General features: G+C 37.0%; 1 protein-coding gene across 2 annotated transcripts in view; it reads right to left on the bottom strand.

The window, feature by feature from the left end:
• Positions 1 to 19,910, bottom strand: part of ZFAND3 (zinc finger AN1-type containing 3) — a 335,919-nt gene that overhangs the window by 75,626 nt on the left and 240,383 nt on the right. For both annotated transcript variants that reach the window (XM_024122138.3, XM_028479770.2), the window contains one exon: positions 5,738 to 5,920. In XM_024122138.3, the coding sequence (XP_023977906.1) occupies positions 5,738 to 5,920 (183 nt within the window). The remainder of the gene's footprint in view (positions 1 to 5,737; positions 5,921 to 19,910) is intronic.

Genomic DNA, 19,910 nt, shown 5'->3' with positions numbered 1-19,910 from the left:
AAGCACCACAACAAAGAGTAGCCCCCGCTCGCCGCAACTAGAGAAAGCCCACGCGCAGCAACGAACACCCAAGCAGCCAAAAATAAATAAATTTATTTAAAAAAAAAAAAAGATCAATGTCTCCTAGACTAGAATTGAAGCTTCTAGGAAAATGTTCTATGCCTGTTTGGGGTCATAGATATCTTTAAAAAAAAAAAAAAAAGAAAAAGGAAAAAAGAAACAAAGTACAGTAGCTCATTCAATTTGTTGTAAGGCAGAAACAAACACAACATTGTAAAGCAATTATACTCCAAAAAAGATGTGGGAGAAAAAAAAAAAAGAAACTATATAAACCACAATTTATCTCCTCTATGAAAAACCTGGAAATTGAAAGAACAATAAATTGGTAGTAGCAAGAGCATTAAGAAATGTATGTTATTTTGTTCTTTTTAAGTGTTTGTGCAACATTCCTTCCTCTGTAGTTTACTTGCAAGCAACGGCCTTTACACCACAAATCACTACAGAGACAGGCAGCAATGGGGTGGTGCTGGAAAGCCAGGCTGCTCTGTGATGTTGGGCAAGATACAGAATCATCCTGTGCCTCCATTTTCACATCTGCAAAATAGATACGGTAATACCACCCACTTTACAGGGTATTATGAATATGAGGTACTTTAATAAAAATAAAAATTTGGAACAGTGCCTGGTACTTAGTAAGTACTCTGGTGATAGATGTTACCATTTTTATAGCATTTAAATGTTACGACAAGTCCTTTGGTCACTATTAGAATTTTGTTTACAACTGCTTTTTGAAAATGCTTCTAATGGCTAAAGTTACTCTTCTGCACACACATAAGATGGGATAGGAAGAGACACGTGTGTTTAGACAAAGAAATATCACTTTGAGCTTTTGGACACCTGTTTTATTGACCTCCAGTCAAGGTGTTTTAAGAAATTCTTTTGGATAAAAATCTGTCCTGTTCTCTGCTTTACACATTCTTGTCAATAGGTCTTATTCTATCTGCAGTCTTTTCCAAACAGCATTAATGTACCCAGACTCTCACCACCTTTCTGTTCTTATATTCATTTAACTTTGAGAAGCAGAAAGCAGATGTAATCAAGAGAATGAGTATTGCTTATTAGGAAGAAAAGTAAAACCTTTCACAAGCCCCAAAGAAGACTCAGCACTTCCAGTTCTACAATAACGATGGATCCAAAACTACTACAGAGTTTACTGATTATGTAGTACTTGGATTTGGAATCCCAAACCCATTTCCCAGCAACTCCCACACCTTATTTCTCCATAACTCTCTAGGGGAAGCTAAGGACCAACAGATGAAATTCTGGTCTCTTGAGGATACTAAAAGATTAGTATAAGTAATCTCCTGCTGCCTCTTCCTCCACCTTTCTGCTCCTAGGTAGGTCACAGTTCAAGAAATGTACAAGGTGTCAATGGATCAGGCTGTCTACTCTCACCTGGGTCTTCACCACTACTTGGCAATCACTTTAATTACCTCCTGTTGACTTACAATGCATCTGCCCTGACAGCTTTAACAAACCTTCCTTACTTTTCTTACCCCTATATCCCCCCCAGCCACAAACCAGGCACATATCTCCTCACTCTAGCATAGTTTTCAACCTGGGCGAGATGGCAAAACTCGCCTGAGAAAGCTTTTGCAAATGACATGCTTATTAACCACTATTCCTGCCACTGCCTCCCTTTCACCCTAAAATTCTCATGCACCTGTTAGGGAGAACAAACCAGAAACTCAAGGAGAGACGTATGTATCTGAAAAGGTGACCTCCTTGTGGCTAGAGACCTAATCTTATTCATTTCTGTACCCAGCACTTAACCTAGTGCCATTTAGCAAAGACTGCTAAATGAATATACAAACCACTGAAAGTTTATTAAATAGTTTATTAAGAGAATTAATCACATAATCACCAAATCCAAATTTTTCTCGTCAGCTTACAGTTTCCTGAAGCATTGTCACAATGTTGAGGCAATATACTATAGTGGTTGAAAGCACAGGCTCTGGAGCCAAATCAATGGGTTGGAGCGCGAGCTACACTGGGCAGCAAGAGCTCTGAATTTTGGGTAGAAGTTACTGAACCACTCTATGCTTCAACTTCTTCATTTGTAAAAACAGGGATAATAAAAGCACCTACATTATAGGGCACTGTGAGAATTAAATGTTAGTATGTGTAAAGGGCTTAGAAGATAGCCAAACACTTCATAAATATGAGTGAATATTTTCATTATTATTAATAAAGCCTACACCATACGTTGAAATCTGTTCCTTGCCTTTTGTGACCTTGCCCACTATCATTTGCCTCCTCTCTGACTTCTTCAGTTGCCTCCTCTGTTTTGGTTTCCCTCTAGGTTCTTATTCTCACTGCTTTTCTTTCTTCTCACCTTTGGCAATCTCACTTAACCCCTAAGGCTTCACTTATCATCTGCATGTGGATGAAGCCAACCTTGACTTCTTTCTCCTGAGCTCCAACTCAAACTGCCCAGTTGAACACTTAAGTCATCGTTAAACCTCATATTAGCAAATCTCCTCCTCTCTCCAGATCTATGAAAACCCAAGGTTTACAATAATGAGCTCCACAAGAATTAGGAAATGAGATTAGACTCTGAGAGTTTCACTTGAAGAGTTAAACACACAATGGTTTAAAGCAGTGATGTCACCAGAAAGAGAGAATGGATCTGAAACTGGTAGAACTACACATCCTTAATCAGATTGAAGGTATTTACGTATATATCGAAAGGAAAAATGTGGCAGTCTACAGCAGCCTAGAGTGGCAAGTGATGGAAACACAGGAAGTGCTGTGTCCTAGGGGCTCCAGAGCTCAGCGTAGGTCTAATCCCAAGCAGAGGAGGGGAAAAAGGGCATAAAGATGGAATCTTGTACTGAACGTAAGACCTTCCCTATATGTCCTCAGAGTGCACCTGACAATGAGCGTGACTCAAATTTTCACTTCATCTAACTCCACTTGTTCTGAGTCCACACTCTGCCATTTGCTATGTAAATCCTTGTTATGGGTGTGCTTCTCATAAAGATCTGACTCCAGAGAAAATATTTTAGTCATACAGTCATATGGATATAGTGTTTTTATTTTCAATCCCTGTTATAAGGATATTTCATGATGAATTAATCAAGTAACTTTTGGTTACCATGTGAGTTTCCACATACCTTAATTTCACAGAAAGAAAGTGTTGATCTTACCAACATGAATATTTCTAATCTCTGCGGCAGTTATATTTCACATTGTGATTTAACTAATTAAAAACATGAGTTCTAAAGCCAAATGCCTGAATTTGAATGCTATTCTGGTTACTAGTTTGCTACCACAGGCAAATTACTTGAGCTCTTTGTGCCTGTTTCCTTCTATACAATGGGGAAACTGAGTATTTACACCTCAATGAGTTGTCATGAGGAGTAAAAGAAAAAATATGCAAAACATATAGAACAGTGTCTTGCACATAAAGTGCTCAATTAAAGGAAGCTGTTGTTATCTCAGAGCACTTGGGCTGCTCAAGCTCTTTTGATCCTGGCCTGATCCTGGTGTGTGTGTATCCAGTCAGATGCCATTCCATAAGATGAGATTCTGATCAGCTCCAACCTTACCCTTAGACAAGGAGTTCTTAACCAAAGGCCATAGTGAGCTTCAGAAAAATTTTATTCAAAATTGAGTATAAATGGTTGGTGTGTATTTTTCTGAGACAAGGGGCCAGAGCTTTCATCAGCCTCTCAATAAATACACAACCCTCAACAGATTTTTAAAAACAAGACAAAACCTACTGCCTTAACATTATCACTACCATTTTCATTTTTTTTCTCCTCTTACATAATTTCAACACCTGTGCCTAGGCCTCTATTCAATAGGTTACAATAATTTAAAAATTTTCTCTGTGCAATGTTATCTAGTATAATCCTTCCCATTTTCAACACTGCCATGCTACTTCTGCAAAATAACTGTAGTAATATTACTTCCTTTGCTCAAAAACATGACTACTGTCTAACATCCAAATATCTTCGCTGAGCATTCAAGCCTCGATGGCACAGCCACAATCTACCTGTCCAGCCTTGTCCTCCATAAATGGCCCTAAAGGAGTCACTTGCCATTGCAGAACTCCATGCAGCTTTCCTCCATATTGCGTCTATCTTCAACAGCACCTTCTCCAGTAAACCAACACCCTTCTTCAATAGTCGATGTCTTCAATACGTAAGAAAGACCATTAAAATAGGTGCATACAACCCATGTATCAGAGTTTCTCAACCTTGGCATTACTAACATGTCAGGCTGGATAATTACTTGCTGTGGAGGGCTGTCAGATACAGTGTCAGATGTTTACAGCATTGGGGTGAGGGGGAGGGGCAAACTCACTCCTGGTTGAGAACTACTGATATAAGAAATATATTTAATTTCCGCTGCTAAACAGTAAATTCTTTGAGGACAGGGACTATGGCCTTTTTTACCTTTATATTCTCAACTTTACCTAGTACAGTGGTTTATGATAGGGGTTTAGATAAACATTTGTTCTCTGCTAATCTTTCCAAAGTTAGTAGATAGCACATTCTAACCTACCATATTCCAAGGATTTCTAGATATTCATTAAATTTGAAACACCAGATTTCAACCTGTTAAGTAAAGCTTTTAAAAGGTAAAAAGCTGCTATGTCATAACATCACTACAATTTTCAATAAACCCTGTCAGTTACAGTTGTGCCCTAAAGAAAATGGTTACAGCATTATAAAGCTTAAGTGGACAATGGACTTCCATATTACATATATGATAATAGTATTCTGTCACTGAGAACTTACTTCCTCCTCCCTTCAAATATCCTATGTTCTATGAAGTATATAGTGTTATCTCGTTATCTGCCTAGAAATACTTGAGGCCCACTTAGTGACAGAGGCAAGGCTTCAATCAAAGGTTCCTAAATCAGGTTTAAGTTCCCTAGACCAGTGGTCTGCAATTCTTGTTGCATATTTGAATTCTCTGAAGAATTAAAAAGAACAGATAAGTGAGCCTCACTCCAGACCAATTAAATTACAGATTCAGGGAATGGTGCTGAAGATTAAAATTGTTCTAAAAATCCCCAGTGGATTCTAATTTACAGCCAGGGCTGAGAACAACCGCCCTAAACTGGTTCCAAACCTCGTGTACCCTGACAGTTAACATAAAAGGCAATCCTTTAAGAAAACCTTAAGCGGGCTTCCCTGGTAGCGCAGTGGTTAAGAATCCGCCTGCCAATGCAGGGAACACGGGTTTGAGCCCTGGTCCAGGAATATCCCACATGCCGCGGAGCAGCTAAGCCAGTGCACCACAACTACTGAGTCTGCGCTCTAAAGCCTGCAAGCCACAACTACTTACGCCCGTGCGCCTAGAGCCCGTGCTCCACAACAAGAGAAGCCACTGCAATGAGAAGCCCGCACACTGCAACGAAGAGTAGCCCCCGCTCACCACAACTAGAGAAAGCCCGCACACAGCAACGAAGACCCAACATAGCCAAAAATAATAAATAAATAAATAAAATAAATTTTAAAAAACACACACACACAAAAAAAACCTTAAGCTCAATGGAAGGCTGAAACTTACTCTCTACCTTGCTGACTTGGGCCTATATGTTAACACTTAATCTTGAATTGAAAGAGCTGCTATCATTTTTTCTGGAAGAGGCATTACCAAGAAACTCATGATATGATTCTTAGGCTGCTTTCTCTACCACTTCACAGGATCTGAGACTTACACTCCTCTTTACTTGGTGAAGTTACATTCAGTTCTGTCGGAAGCGGCTGCTGGCTGGGACTAAGAGTTGGCGTGGTTATCGAGGTATTGCTGTTGTCACTGGTGGTCTCTTCGGAAAACAAATCTGATTGGCTGTTACTTGTACTTGGTGCAGAATCATCGTCTGGTTGTTTCTTTTGAAAATCTGAAGAGAAAGAGTGAGAAAACCAGTTTAAATAAGGAGTTCACAATTGCCTTGGGTATTAGAAAATAATACAAGTTAGTATAAAAATTAAAACTAATTTGGGTGATAAAAAGAATTGAAGTAAAATACTGGTCAAAAACATAGAAGATTGGTGGAGGGTAAGTGAGTTAAAGATTTCCAAGATGAGTGGCAGACACACTGATTTTAATGAAAGACTCTGCAAAGCCAAATACATGTTAAAATTTTAGGGTAGGGGTAATCAAGGAAAAAAGGGTAAATAGAAAACACATAATAATGTGGTAGAAATAAGTACAGATATATCAGTAGTGGTAATAAATGTAAACAGACTAAACCTAGCAGTTAAAAGAAAATTCATACTGAATAAACAAAGTCCTGTTTTATGTAGTTTCCAAGAGACATACTAAAAACATTAACATGAGAGAAAACTTTCAAAGTATATAAACAAAATACCAGCAAATACAAATGATTAAAAAGCCAGTAATAGCTATAGTACTGTTAGGAAATGTAGACTTTAAGGCAAAAGCATTATTAGAGATAAAGAGGATCATTATATAATAGTGAAAAAAAATTACCAGAAATATAAAACAACTCTTAATCTGTATGCACCTAATAACAAAGCCTCAAAATATGTAAAGCAAAAATGATTGTATCTATGGGAAACTGACAATTAGATAATGAATTATTTTCAAACACATTTGGAATATTTATAAAAACTGCCTAAAACCTGGATAAACCTTGACCACACATTAGGTTATAAAGCAAAAGTCTCAATAGATACCAAAGAATTAGTAAGATACAGGCATTATTAATTGACCACAGAGCAATTAAGTTAAAAATTGGTAACAAAAATCCTATATATTTGGAAGTTTCTAAAATACACTTTAAACTCATGGGTCAAATTAGAAATTAGAAAATATATATAATTAAATGATAATGTAATTACTACTTATCAATATCCATTAAAGATAAAGATGCACATACATTACCTATACCCCAGTCATTTTATTACTAGGTATATGCCTGACAGAAATTCAACACACAGGTACAAGGATGTTGATTACATACTGTTTGTAATAGTAAAAAGTCAGACCTAAAGGACCATAAATTATATTATATTCAAATAATGGAATAATGTACACAGAGAAAATAACTATTGCCACACACATCAACATGAATAAATCTCAAAATTATAATGTTGAACAAAAAAGTAAGTCACTAAATAACATAGTAAGACTGTACTGCACAAACCTTAAAAACAGGCAAAACTTCAAATAATATATTGTTTAGGAATATGTATCTATAAACACTAAAAAAAATTAACACAATTCAGGAGGGTGGTTACCTCTGAGATTTGGGGAGGGTGGGGGGTGTGAAGTGAGAGCTATGCAGAAATATTCAAAATTATAGGCAATGTCCATTGACAGAGAATAGATTAAAGTGATGTATTCATTCATATGATGAAATACTCTATGGCAGTTAAAATAAATGAATAGAGCTATAAGTACAACAGAAAAATCTCAAAAACAATGTTGAGAGAGAAAAGCAAGCTACAGAAAGATACATCTAATAATATTTATATAAAAATTTAAAATATGTAAAAATACCATTTATTGGTACATAATTACAATATAAAAACATGTGGAAATGATACACCAAATTTAGGATAATAATTATCTGGGGGTGGGAGGGAGGGAGGAACAGGGATCTTCAATTCCATCTGTAATTTTTTTTATTTCTTAAAGCTAGTGGTCAGTGTATGACTGTTTAAATTATTATGTTTAGTCTCGGTATGTTTCATTTTAAAAAATCTTATACTAGTCTATGAAATACAGATTATACTTCAATGCATCAATTCAGAAAAGGAAAAGAAGATCCTGACAACTCCATTTTGCCTTATCTTTTGAACCAGAGAAGCTGTTGCTATTATGCTCTATAACCTCATCAGAATCACTATTCTGACATATTCTGAGCATAACAACAGCTAGCTAGCATTTATGTTGCATTTACCATGTGCCAGGCACTGAACTAAATGTTTTATGTATTTAACTCATTTACTTTAATCCTCTGAACAACCCTAACAAGGGAGTTATAATTACCACCACTTTATTGAAGAAACTGAGGCTCAGAAAATTTAGGAAATTTGTTCCAAGTTAATAGCTAGTAAGTAGCAGGATCAGGATTTAAATACAGATCCATCTGACACGAAAACTCATGGTCTTCAATCTCAACCACAGGACGTAGAAATGGTGTGCATTAGACTGGCCCAAGGAAAAGGCCTCCATGTCAAGCCCCCACCCATTTACAGCACCAATGGTGAATGCAATGGATTTAGCCAAAGAATTGCTAACCTGCTGTGCAGGCCCATCAGTGATCTAAAGCCTCTACTGCTTCTGTGTATTTATTTCTCCTAGCCACTTTCTTATTCTTCAGTGTTTTGACATTTCAAAATGGCTTATTATCTCAATGTTATTTGTACAGCACCCTCAGAGAAAAAGGTACTGTATAAGTGGAATAAAAATATGGCAAATGATGCTTTTTTATATCATATCATCTCATTAGCTCTCCTATGTCAATAATCATTGTGTCCCTCCTATAGCCACCTCTCTACCATTTAACTGGAAATGTTATAAAAGACCCTAAAAGAATTGAAACTGAGTCATCATTGTACTATTTAACAGAATCCCCAATGCCTGGAGACAGACAAACACACAGAATCACTCACTGAGGCACAATAACCCTTTGAAGTTAAGCGATGTTGGTGTCTAAAGACAATTACCAGGTCCCACCTACACAATCTCCAGCCCATGTTTGCCATGTTCCTTGCTTGATGTTCAGGTACTTTTCTTTAAGTTTTCTTTTGTAAATCTGCAGCTGTCATAATGCACCTTCCTTTAACCCATCCTCCCACTGATGCCTTCTTCTGCACCTCCACTGGATGATGGTGTGAAAAAAATCATCGGGCTAAAAGTAAAGATTACAAACCAAACTGGCTGCAAACAAGAGAACTAAGTAGAAGCTTTACACATTCTCCATTTCAATTCAATAAAGAAACCAGAAATAACAGAATTTTACAACCAGAATTAAATTTAAGGATCTAGCTCAATCCTCTCATTTTACAGATGAAGAAAGCAAGAGCCAAGAAAGTTAATGCAACCCACCAGAAATTCACAGTTAATTATAAGAGTTTTCTACTCTTAGGCCAAAGTTAGCAGCTTGTACGATACAGAGAGCTTTAGAGTTGGACCTGGATTCAAATTCTGACTTGGCTATTTACTGGGCATATGGCTAAAAGCAAACTGTTTACTCTTTTGTGGCCCTGTCTGTAAAACGAAGGGAGGGAGTTATTTCTACCTCTCAGGATAGTGTGGATTAACCAAGATAATGTACGTAAAGTATCTGTGCATGGGTACTCAAAAAATGATAGTCATTAAAGAGAAAAAGTATTTTCCTGGTTTAAAGAAAGGACTATCTCTTCCTTTTAGCCCTGATGTTTGCATGATAGTTCTTACTCTCTTGTTCCTTTTTTCTGAATCATTCAGCATCCAACTTCTGACTACTGACCAAAAGAAACAGAAGGAAAAAAAATCCCAGGAGTCTACTCCAAGGACAAGGGGAAGCAGATTTATGTCCCATGTAAAAAAGTAAACAATAAAACAGGCAAAGACTGCCTCTTGTTAACTCTACTCTGGAAAGCAGTGCAGGAAAGGAACAGAAATAGTCACTCCATTTGATCCAGACACAGAAAAGACTTGTTCACTTGTTTTACAGTTCTCATATAAATGGGAAAACTAGAGCTCTCCAAGCTTATCCATCTCTTTAAGAAAAAAAATTAGGAAAAATTATCTATTTTTGTAAATTGTTAAGAGTTTATGGTATACACAAAGGTATAAACTTGGTCTTGAATAGAGTTTTTCCAAAATAAACTGCTATTTGTAAAACCTAAGTAAAAACCTTTGAACTTTAAAGGGACTGCTATTGAAAAGTAAACAGAAGCCAAGATCTTGGCAGCTTACCTTATTATCAACTAAGAGAAAAAATAATTTCTCAACGAAGGTACTCTTGGAAACTGCAGTATCCAGAAATGAGAAGGTTCCACAAGCTAGAAAAACTGACCTCATGGTACCAGCTGAGCCAAAATGGCCAGTGAAGAAGTCCCTGGGGCTGGTTACAAACATACTCACTAGACATATTTTTTTCTCACAGGTCAATCTTCTTACTACAAAGTATACCTCAAAAGACTGGGAGCACCAAGAAAGCACACGGCCCTGCTCTGCCGACAAGCTCATTCACCTGGGCAGCCTCACTGGGACTATAACTTATCTAGTCATTCCTCAAACCTCATATATGTATGTATGTATGTATGTATGTATGTATGTGTGTTTGTATGTGTATGTATATATATGTGTGTGTGTATATATATGTGTGTGTATATGTATGTGTGTGTATATACATATCTCAATAACTGATCTCTCAGATGTACTACACAGCCTTGGCAATACGCTTAACTCACTTAAACTCCCACCCAGCTTCCAGATTATGACCATAACTATGTCTTTTTGAATGATTTCTTCAAGGCAAAGAATACCCAAAAGTGATTTGGAAAGGACTTCACTAAACTTTCTTTCTTTGAAAATTAATTATTTTTTAAAAACCCTCCTTGGTAACCTACTTTTTGCTCTTAGCAATACATCGTGACTATTTTTAACAGATCTCTGTGATCGCTGATGGGTACACAGAATGTCCACTTAAAATATAGAAATTAATCCAATTCACTTTTGTTATACATTTGCAATTACCAATTTTTCACTATTATAAGCAGATTTCATCAAACTTCCTCAGGTTATGTTGCTAGAAGTAGATCAACTAGGTAGAAGAGGACGCACATTTTTAAAGCATTTGGCACATATTGTCAAATCCTCCTGGTGCAGCACCCTGTGATTTCCCACAGCACGAGCCTTACTATGGCATGTAAGAATCATCTGTTCACTTCTCCGTCTCCCACATTATACAGGCCTGGGACAAAAACAGTGCTCCACAAATGTTAACTAAATGAATAAGTGGCCAAATGTTTTTTAGTAGAAAGCCCATCACTGGATTACATTTAAAATTATTTTATCAATTGTTATTTTAAACCCTTCAAACACTATTCTGTGTGCCTCTAAGGGCAGTCCTAGCATCATCTGGTTTAGCATTTCTAAAAGACGAAGTGCTGTGAATTCCTATTTTCATAATCAATAAGGAGAAATGAGAAATTCAACTGTATTTGTTCTAACTCACTCATTAAATCTGTTTGGCCACTAATAAGGCTTCTATATCATTATTACAGACACTAAAGCTGGGTATAAAGAAAATTAAACTGGAGGTGAAAGAGGAACTAAGAATGAAGTGCCTGCTATGAGGCAAGGCACTCTGTCAGAGGCCTTACGTTCATTTTCTCATTTAATCCTCAAAATAAACAGGGTGGTAGATGTCATCCCCGTATTTCAGCAGAGGACAGGGGGCATGGCAAGTTTGGGCAACCTGCCCCCTCCTAACAAATGCCGGAGCTAGGGTGTGAGGCCCAAATTCGTGTAATTCTAGTATTCTACTTCCCACTACAGCATGCATCACTGAAGCAACCACAGCCCAGCTTGCAGGGGTGACTTTTCCAGTTCCCGCATTTCCATTCCCAGGCTCAAACCCCATCTGACTCTATATCACAGATTACAACTCTACATTCCCATTGGAAGCTTTAATTTGGTATTTCACACCATAAAATGCTTCATGTTTCCAGTAGCCAATTAAAGTAAAATGGAAATGTTGACAATAAAAATTTAATTCTGATATCTCAAAAGTTTGGTTCATGCAAGGCATAGTATAAAAGCCTCCTTCAACGAAACAGGGCCCTTTCTCCTCTTTTCTTCGTCTCTTCTCCTAATTTATCTCCATAACAGACTACAGCTTCCATTCATAAGCACATTTCTACGTTTTCAAAGCTTCACATTCCCACCCCAACCACAAGTCTTAGATATCTTATTTTAAAAAGCTAGAAAGCTGTTAGCAGTAGCCAACCAATTCATAAGCCAGAGTTCTAGCCTCCTAATTAAAATCTTAATAAAATTCTAGTATTTGAATGTTAATCTGGGTTAACAGCCTCAGAAAAAGACAAACTGGTTTAAACAAGAATTAGCAAGAACCAAAGGACGAACTAATTACTATTATTAAAGCCTTAAAATGCACTCACTCACCTTGGATCCTAGCTTATGGGGAAAACTGTGATCTGCTCAATGTGGCTGTGTTCATTTAAACTTTCTCTCATGAGTAATCTCTTCTAACTTCTTTAAAAAACAAAAACCAAAACCTTTACCCTACCAAATTCTCTCTCATGATGATTCCTTCCCTTTAAAATTCAGACTCTTCATCGACTGATTGATACTGTTTTGATACTGACTGATATTTTCAAACAAGTTTTAAAAACACACACACACACCCACATAGCATATATATATCCTGTTGAGGATAAATGACTCCTGTCCTGTGTTCCCTATCTATGCCCACAAATCTGGCTACTTTGAAGTATTACCTCAGAAATTAAAAGGGACCTTGTCTTCTGTCCTTTTCTGGGGATGGTGCCAACATTCTCCTAGAGACTGAAGTCAGAAGCCTGGGAATCATCTCAGACTCCACATTCTCCCTCTCTTAATTCTACATTTCAAAAATCACCAAGTCTAGTCTTTACCACTCCTAAATATCTCTGGAATCCATCCACTTCTCTATTTCCACTCTAATCTAAGTCATCATCATCTGTCAGACTCCTTCAATAGCATGCTAACTGATTTCTTTGTATCCTGTCCTCTCTTGGCCCACAATCTAATTCATTCTACACAAAGCAATCAGAGTGATGTAAAAAACAAATTTTGACACAGTCATTTTCCTCCCTAAACCCTGAATGAGCTTCCATTACCTTAATAATCATGCCCAAATTCCTAAACATGGCTTACAAGTTAGAAGTCTCTCCATGAACTGGCTTCTGGCTATCACTTCAGTCCTGTCTTAAGCCACTGCTCCTCCTCTCCCTCCTCCTGCTTCAGCCATACTGGAGTGCTTTTGGTTTTTTCTGAACACTATTCTTTTTCTCATCCTGGAGTACTTTGATCAGGCATGTGGAAGACGCTTTTTCTTTATCTTGCTCTTCACCTTGGTAACTCCTACTCATTTTGAACCTTAACTTAAGCACTTTCCTCAGGGAGGCTCTTAAGATTAACCATAGAAGACACTTAATAAGTTTTTCTGGGTGAATGAATGAATGTCTTATTCACTGTACATCCCAGTCCCTAGCAAAATGCCTGCCACACAATATACAATATAGATTTGTTAAATTTAACTTGATACTGGTGAACATACCAAGTTTAAAAACATTTGTTCTCTCAGACATTAATAAGTAGACTTCAAATTGCTATAAAATGTATTTCTAGGAAACAAGAATGCAACTACATACAGTAGAAATATTAAGCACCCCCATCAATAAGCAGATGTTTGAATTTTACAAACTATCCCTGCACATATAAACTTTTTCTTCCTTACTACACACCACAGGTAACTGGTTCTGATAGAACTCAAAAGGTCTCTCAAGTCCTGTTTGCTTAGATTCAAACCACAAGCTGCAAGCTTTTATCTCAGAATATTAGACAGAAATAACACTACACTGGCTCCCCAAAGCATGTCTTCAAATGCTTCCTGCAAAAGTAGGCAGTAGAGAATATATGAAGGTGACAAAGCTTATAAGCAAAACTCTTATCAGTAATTAAGCTTATTTTATAATCTGGTTTATCACTGAAATTATACAGTCCTTAAATTCTTCACACCTATAGCGCCTACTGCTCAGAATTGTGAACTAGCAAAAAAAAAAAAAAGTTATTTGGAAGAAGGCTTGTTTCTTATACAGCATTAATTGCGCAGACTATACAGTTTTCCCAGCAATAGTGTCTCATATTCATTTACAGGGCATAAATTAACATGTTAACATTATAGCAAATATCTAACAATCCATTAGTACTACAATAACATAGTGCACAAGAGACACATTTACCTCATTTTGGTCTAACCTCAAAAACGTGTCAATTTTCTAAAAAATTGAAAACACAAGGAGAAGTTTTCTGAATATTGTGACACTAATCTAGCTTCAACAAAATGAGAATGTGATGGTGTGTGTGCATATACATATATCCTACACATACAGCTCAACCATCAAAATAAACAATAGAGTAGGCATATTGTGTAACTATTAGACAAAGCTGACAAAATAAAATAGGCAAATTAGAACCAAAAAACGAAACAAAAACCTCTGATCTATCTGTTTACAGCTGATCCTTAGTACCATTTAAAGACCTCCCTCAAACCAACAGTCCTTACTGTCATTCATGAATCATTGGATGGCACAGGCGTGGCATGAACATAACTGCTGGAGAGGCTGGAGCCCGGAAGATTTTTTTCAGTTCAGACCTAAGGTTACAAATGCCCCAGAAAGACTTCAGTGACAACAGAACAGAAAATTAGAAAAGCTTTGGGAATACACTAGAAAAAGAAAATCCTCCTTTTTTAGATCCTTCATTGTTTTTATAATTGTATGCACAGTCTTCATGCTACCAGCCCTTCATTTTACCATGTAGAAGTGACAGGAGAAAAGACAAAACAAAGACAAAACTCCCTCACTGTCCCTCCCTTTTGGGGAAGTGGAAGGAGAGCAGTGTTTGTGCTCCTGCCCACTGATACCCTTGTAATTTGGTCCTCTTTGTCTTTGCTCCCCTCCATGGGTGACGGGCAGCTCTTGCCTTTAATGATATTTCATTTCCACTCAGTTCTCAGTCTCACCATCTCACATCAGGGTCACAGACAACCAAGCTTCAGTCCTCCTACAGTTAAGCCCTATTGGCAAGCTGAGCACTTCACGTTTCAGGAAATTCAACTCAGGGTGGTGGTGGTGTTAACTTTTGAGACACACTTTCCCTTAAGATAAAACCTGCAAATGTTCAGCACAAATAATTATTTTTCAAACAGTGCAAAATGGTGTATTTTAAGAATGGCAACCTCTTTCTCAAAAAGTTAACAGACCACACATTGGTTTAAACTGCTAAGAGAAATTTTTTTAAAGGATGAAGTGATAGGTTTGCTAACATTTTATTACATCTATTTAATCATATCAGGGGATGTTCAGCAAAGACCATGATTTTCACAAGATCCAAAGCTCAGGGCCAACTGACTAATGTTTATCCGATAAACTCAAGGTAGCAAAAGAATATATAATGTCTGTATGATTCACAATGCCCAAAAAGGCATTTGTCTAATAATAGAAAGAATACATGTTCTCTCTGAAGAACACTATGGATAGTTATTAAAAAGCTGTAGCATAAAGTAAGGGAAAACTTGTCCTTCACGTAATGGTTACCAGGTAAAGACCTAAGAGATTTTTTCACTCATGAGAAAAGCTCGTGCGTACAGTTACTTAACAGATCCTCTGTCACAGTGTGGTGTTTAGGAATGCAGAATCAGACTGAGTTCACACCCTGGCTCAACCTCTTAACTGTTGCGTGACCTTGGGCGAGTTATTCAACTTCTCTTCCTTCAGTTTTCTCCTTCTCTAAAATGGGAATAATAATCACACCTACTTCATAAGGTTATTATGTGGATTATATTAGATAATTACATGTGAAAAGTTTCAGAACAATGCCTGGCTAGTAAGTCTCAAATTAACTATGGACTTTTTATTACACTTCTGCCTTCTTGCACACAATTTAAATATTTGCTAGTTTGAGACTGTGACAATGAAAAATAATTTCTCTGGAGCCAATGAATGAACAGGAGGGAATTACATCTAACTCGTCTTCATAACAATGCACACTAGGTAAGCCAATCTGGGCTTATAAACTCAAAAGTCTACAGGGACCAGGTAGATATTATAAATGTACAAAGTCAGCTGGCTTAAAGTAGCAGGAAGTGATGGTTACTGCGGCTAACTGGCAAGTGTAAGCCTCGCCTAAAGGTATCTGATTCCAAACTTAAAAACAAAATTAAAAACCTCCAAGTACAACGTATCTGTGCCCTGGCAAGCCTGCAGTTTATGAGATGCCTGATTTAAATAGAGACAAAGTATTTATTATATAAAAGTTTTGTACACTGTATTATCAATTCCACATATTGGTAAGGAAATGATTCATCAGATATATGTGCTTAGAGCAAATAGGAAAGTACAGAGATACAACACAAAGAGAATCAGACAGACCTATGTTTGAATCCTGGCTAAGCTAATCAGAAGCTGTGTGACCTCAACAAAGTTACTTACCCAATTTATGACTGTTGCCTCATCTGCAAAAATGTTGAAGACCTATCCTCTAGGACTGTTGTGAGAATGGGAGATAATGTGGGTGTCCCCCACATTACAGAGGTATTGCATAAATTTTTGAATGAATAACAAATGAGTGTCAAAACCCTCATGTAGGTCTAGAACAGAGATTCTTAACCTAGGGTTCTTTTTTTTTTCTTTTTAACCTAGGGTTCTTCTATCAGCTTAGGCTAATGTATGCTGCAATTACAAATGACCCTAAAACCTAGGTGCTTACCACAACAACAGTTGGTTGTTTTTGCCCGCATGTGTCTTCATTCCAGGAATCCAGAATGAAAGAGTGGCCCTAACTGGGACACGACTGGTCTTGTGGCAGAGAGAACAGAGCGATGTGGAACCATACCATCGCTGTTAAAGTTTCCATTCATTAGTGACATGTGAATTTTTTTGTTCACCTTTTATTTGTTAAAAGATGTCTCATGGTTAAGTCTGATGATGAAGACAGGGAAGTATAATCCTCCCACTGGAAGGGGTGGCAAACACCTGGGAACCATAATACAACCTAGGGTTCATAACATGTGTGCATAGAAAATTTTGCATATAATTCTGGGTTAATCTTATGAAATTATATGCAATACTGTGTATACATACAGGCCCATTTTTCCCCTCAGAACACAGATATTATATTCTGAAAGGTATCACAGACTAAAAGGGCCTAAAAGACATCAGATTGAGTTTGAAAGAAGTCAAGTCTCAAAAATATGACCATTACTGGGCTTCCCTGGTGGCGCAGTGGTTGAGAGTCCGCCTGCTGATGCAGGGGACGCAGGTGCGTGCCCCGGTCTGGGAAGATCCCACATGCCACGGAGCGGCTAGGCCCGTGAGCCATGGCTGCTGAGCCTGCGCATCTGGAGCCTGTGCTCCACAACGGGAGAGGCCACAACAGTGAGAGGCCCACGTACCGCAAAAAAATATATATATATATATGACCATTACTAGTAATTTTATAACACTAGAGCAATACAACAGACCTAACTCTGGTTTTCTGAGCTGCTGATCACTGGGACCGTGTGGGCTGGGGAAATAGTCTGAATTTTCTACCAGGCTCCATCAAATTCGATTATTGTCTTATGAAAATCTGAGTATATGCACTGCAGTAAAACTATAGTAGGCTGATAACCGGTTTATTGAAAATGAAGTCTTATCTGAGAAAACTGTGATTTCCTGACAACTGAAAACGCTATTCTTTGTAAAATACAAGGCAGTCTGACCCTAATTCAAAATTTAATTTGTTTTAAATTAACAAGACCATGCTATGTTTATTTTATTTTATTTCTCTTTTAATGATTATAACCCAGTCTTGTTCCTGATTCTCAAATGGATGAAGGCTACAAAGTCAATGTGCTGAAATATTTATAGCTCCCTACCAAATGGGAAAAATAAGCTATTAGAAAATTCTTAGGAACCAACTGCCTTATACTAACCAAATAATCCAATCTGATTTTGTCTAAATTTCATTTAAGACAGGTGAAATTTGATATAACTAACTCATTTTTAAAATATTTTTTCCATTTGGGAATATGCTTTTATTTCACTTGCAACTGTGGGTAAATGCATTTTGAATGGGACGAGGAAGAGGAAGTTATCCATTTAAAAATTATCTTTCAAACATTTAATGGCATGTGATATAGGCAAATTCTTCCTTTTAAGGTCATAATAGTACTAAACAAATTAAGTGTTAATGTTCTGTGTAGATACAACTCTAATTGTCCCTTACTCTTATTCTAGGTAGCCCAAACAAGAGGCCACGTAATTCAAATCCTTTATAAACTTCTAATTTACGCAATTAAATTTGGGCTTAGATCTTACATTAGTTTGAGAGAATTTGCTTACTATTAACTCTGACCAGTAAGAAAAAGGAAAATGAGATACACTTTATGGGACTTCCCTGGCGGTCCAGTGGTTAAGACTCCATGCCTGCAGGGGGCGCAGGTTCAATCCCTGGTCGGGGAACTAAGATCCCACATGCCACGTGGCACGGCCAAAAAAATTTTCTTTTAATTTAAGAAAAAGAAAAAAGAGATACACTTCAATTGTCACCACCAATACTCAGTCTTTATAGATAATGCCCTTGGCTTCTAATAGGAATGCTATTAAGAAATAGCCACATAAAACACATCACTTTTTTTTTAGTTGAAGTATAGCTGATTTACAATATTGTGTTAGTTTTAGGTGTACAGCCTAGTGAGTCAGTATTTTTGCAGATAATATTCCATTATAGGTCATTACAAGAAAATGGGTATAATTCCCTATGTTATACAGTATACCCTTGTTGCTTATCTATTTTATATATAGTAGTTTGTATTTGTTAATCCTATATCCCTGATTTGTTCTTCCCCCACTTCCTCTCCCCTTTGGTAACCACAAGTTTGTCTTCTATATCTGTGAGTCTGAAACATACCACTTTCAGAAGGGCTGTTACTGAGAACATGGTTCACTACTCTTCTCACTGTCTACTTTAGAGCTCACAGGATGTTGACCTTTGAACTGTTTGCATTTCCATTTTTGCTTTGACTCCTACGAAGCTCAGATCTCAATCTGCACTCTGTCTTGAATGGTTATACAGAGGTTTATGGCATGAATTTGTGTTGACATTCTTCGTCTTCATCTTTCTAATCAATCTAAATTTTCCCTTTGTTTTGATTTCTTCTTTTAAAAAGAAAAAGCATATTGTACTCTGTATGTTATTTTTTACTAAACTACCATTTTTTGGAAAGTAATGATAATTAAATAAAAATAAATACCATAATCTCATTTTTATGTGGGGATTTCATAAAGATAAACATCTGTAAATAATACATATTTATGCCTGTATCTATATTGAAGTGAACGCTACTAATAAAACCAAAAAGGTAAGAAAATTACTAGAAAATGTATGAGTATATCAAGTTAGGAATAAAATTCTATGTGGACTGCATTATATTTTCTGTATGAGGAGCCCATAGTTATGGTTGTTGTTTTTTTGTTTTTGTTTTTTTCATTTTACCTTTCAGGGCAAAGAAAGCATGCAGAAGAAATACCAACTAAATAGAACTAAACAGGTTTTAAGGCAAGACATGCCAAGTCTAAGTAACAGATCTAAAAATGTGAGGAGCTGAAAAGTAATGGACAAATGAAAATGAACAGAGGATGCTTAGGAGGCTAGGTATAACACTGCCAAAGCAGTACAACAATTTCCCTTGCAGTTTACACTTCAGTTGTCTCAGCACAAATCATACAAACCTAAAAAAGATCTGCTCCATCACTTTTGCATCTTCACATGTACTTTATAAAAAGCAAAAACATCTCCCCAGTACAACCAGCCCCAAAGCTCCCATTTCATGAAAGTGATTTACCATTTCACTTGACTCTATATGTGAATAACATTGTAGTGCAAACTCAAGGGAAAAGGCTAGCATGTCAAGAAAGGCTACAGCACATTCCCAATTTCTCTTTTAATACTGTGTTTATCCATTTGATCGATGTTAAATTCCATTCATCTTTTTTCCTAAAAACTATAAAACTGAGAGTGACAAGGAAAATTACATTCTCTGCAGCCAAGTTCTTGCTGAGACATTAGAGATGCTGGCATTCCAAGTCAAGAGTGAATAG

This window comes from Physeter macrocephalus, chromosome 18, assembly GCF_002837175.3.
Source record: "Physeter macrocephalus isolate SW-GA chromosome 18, ASM283717v5, whole genome shotgun sequence".
NCBI lineage: Eukaryota > Metazoa > Chordata > Mammalia > Artiodactyla > Physeteridae > Physeter > Physeter macrocephalus.
The sequence above is the reverse complement of the archived record's forward strand: the minus strand, read 5'-3'. Positions and strand labels throughout refer to the sequence as shown.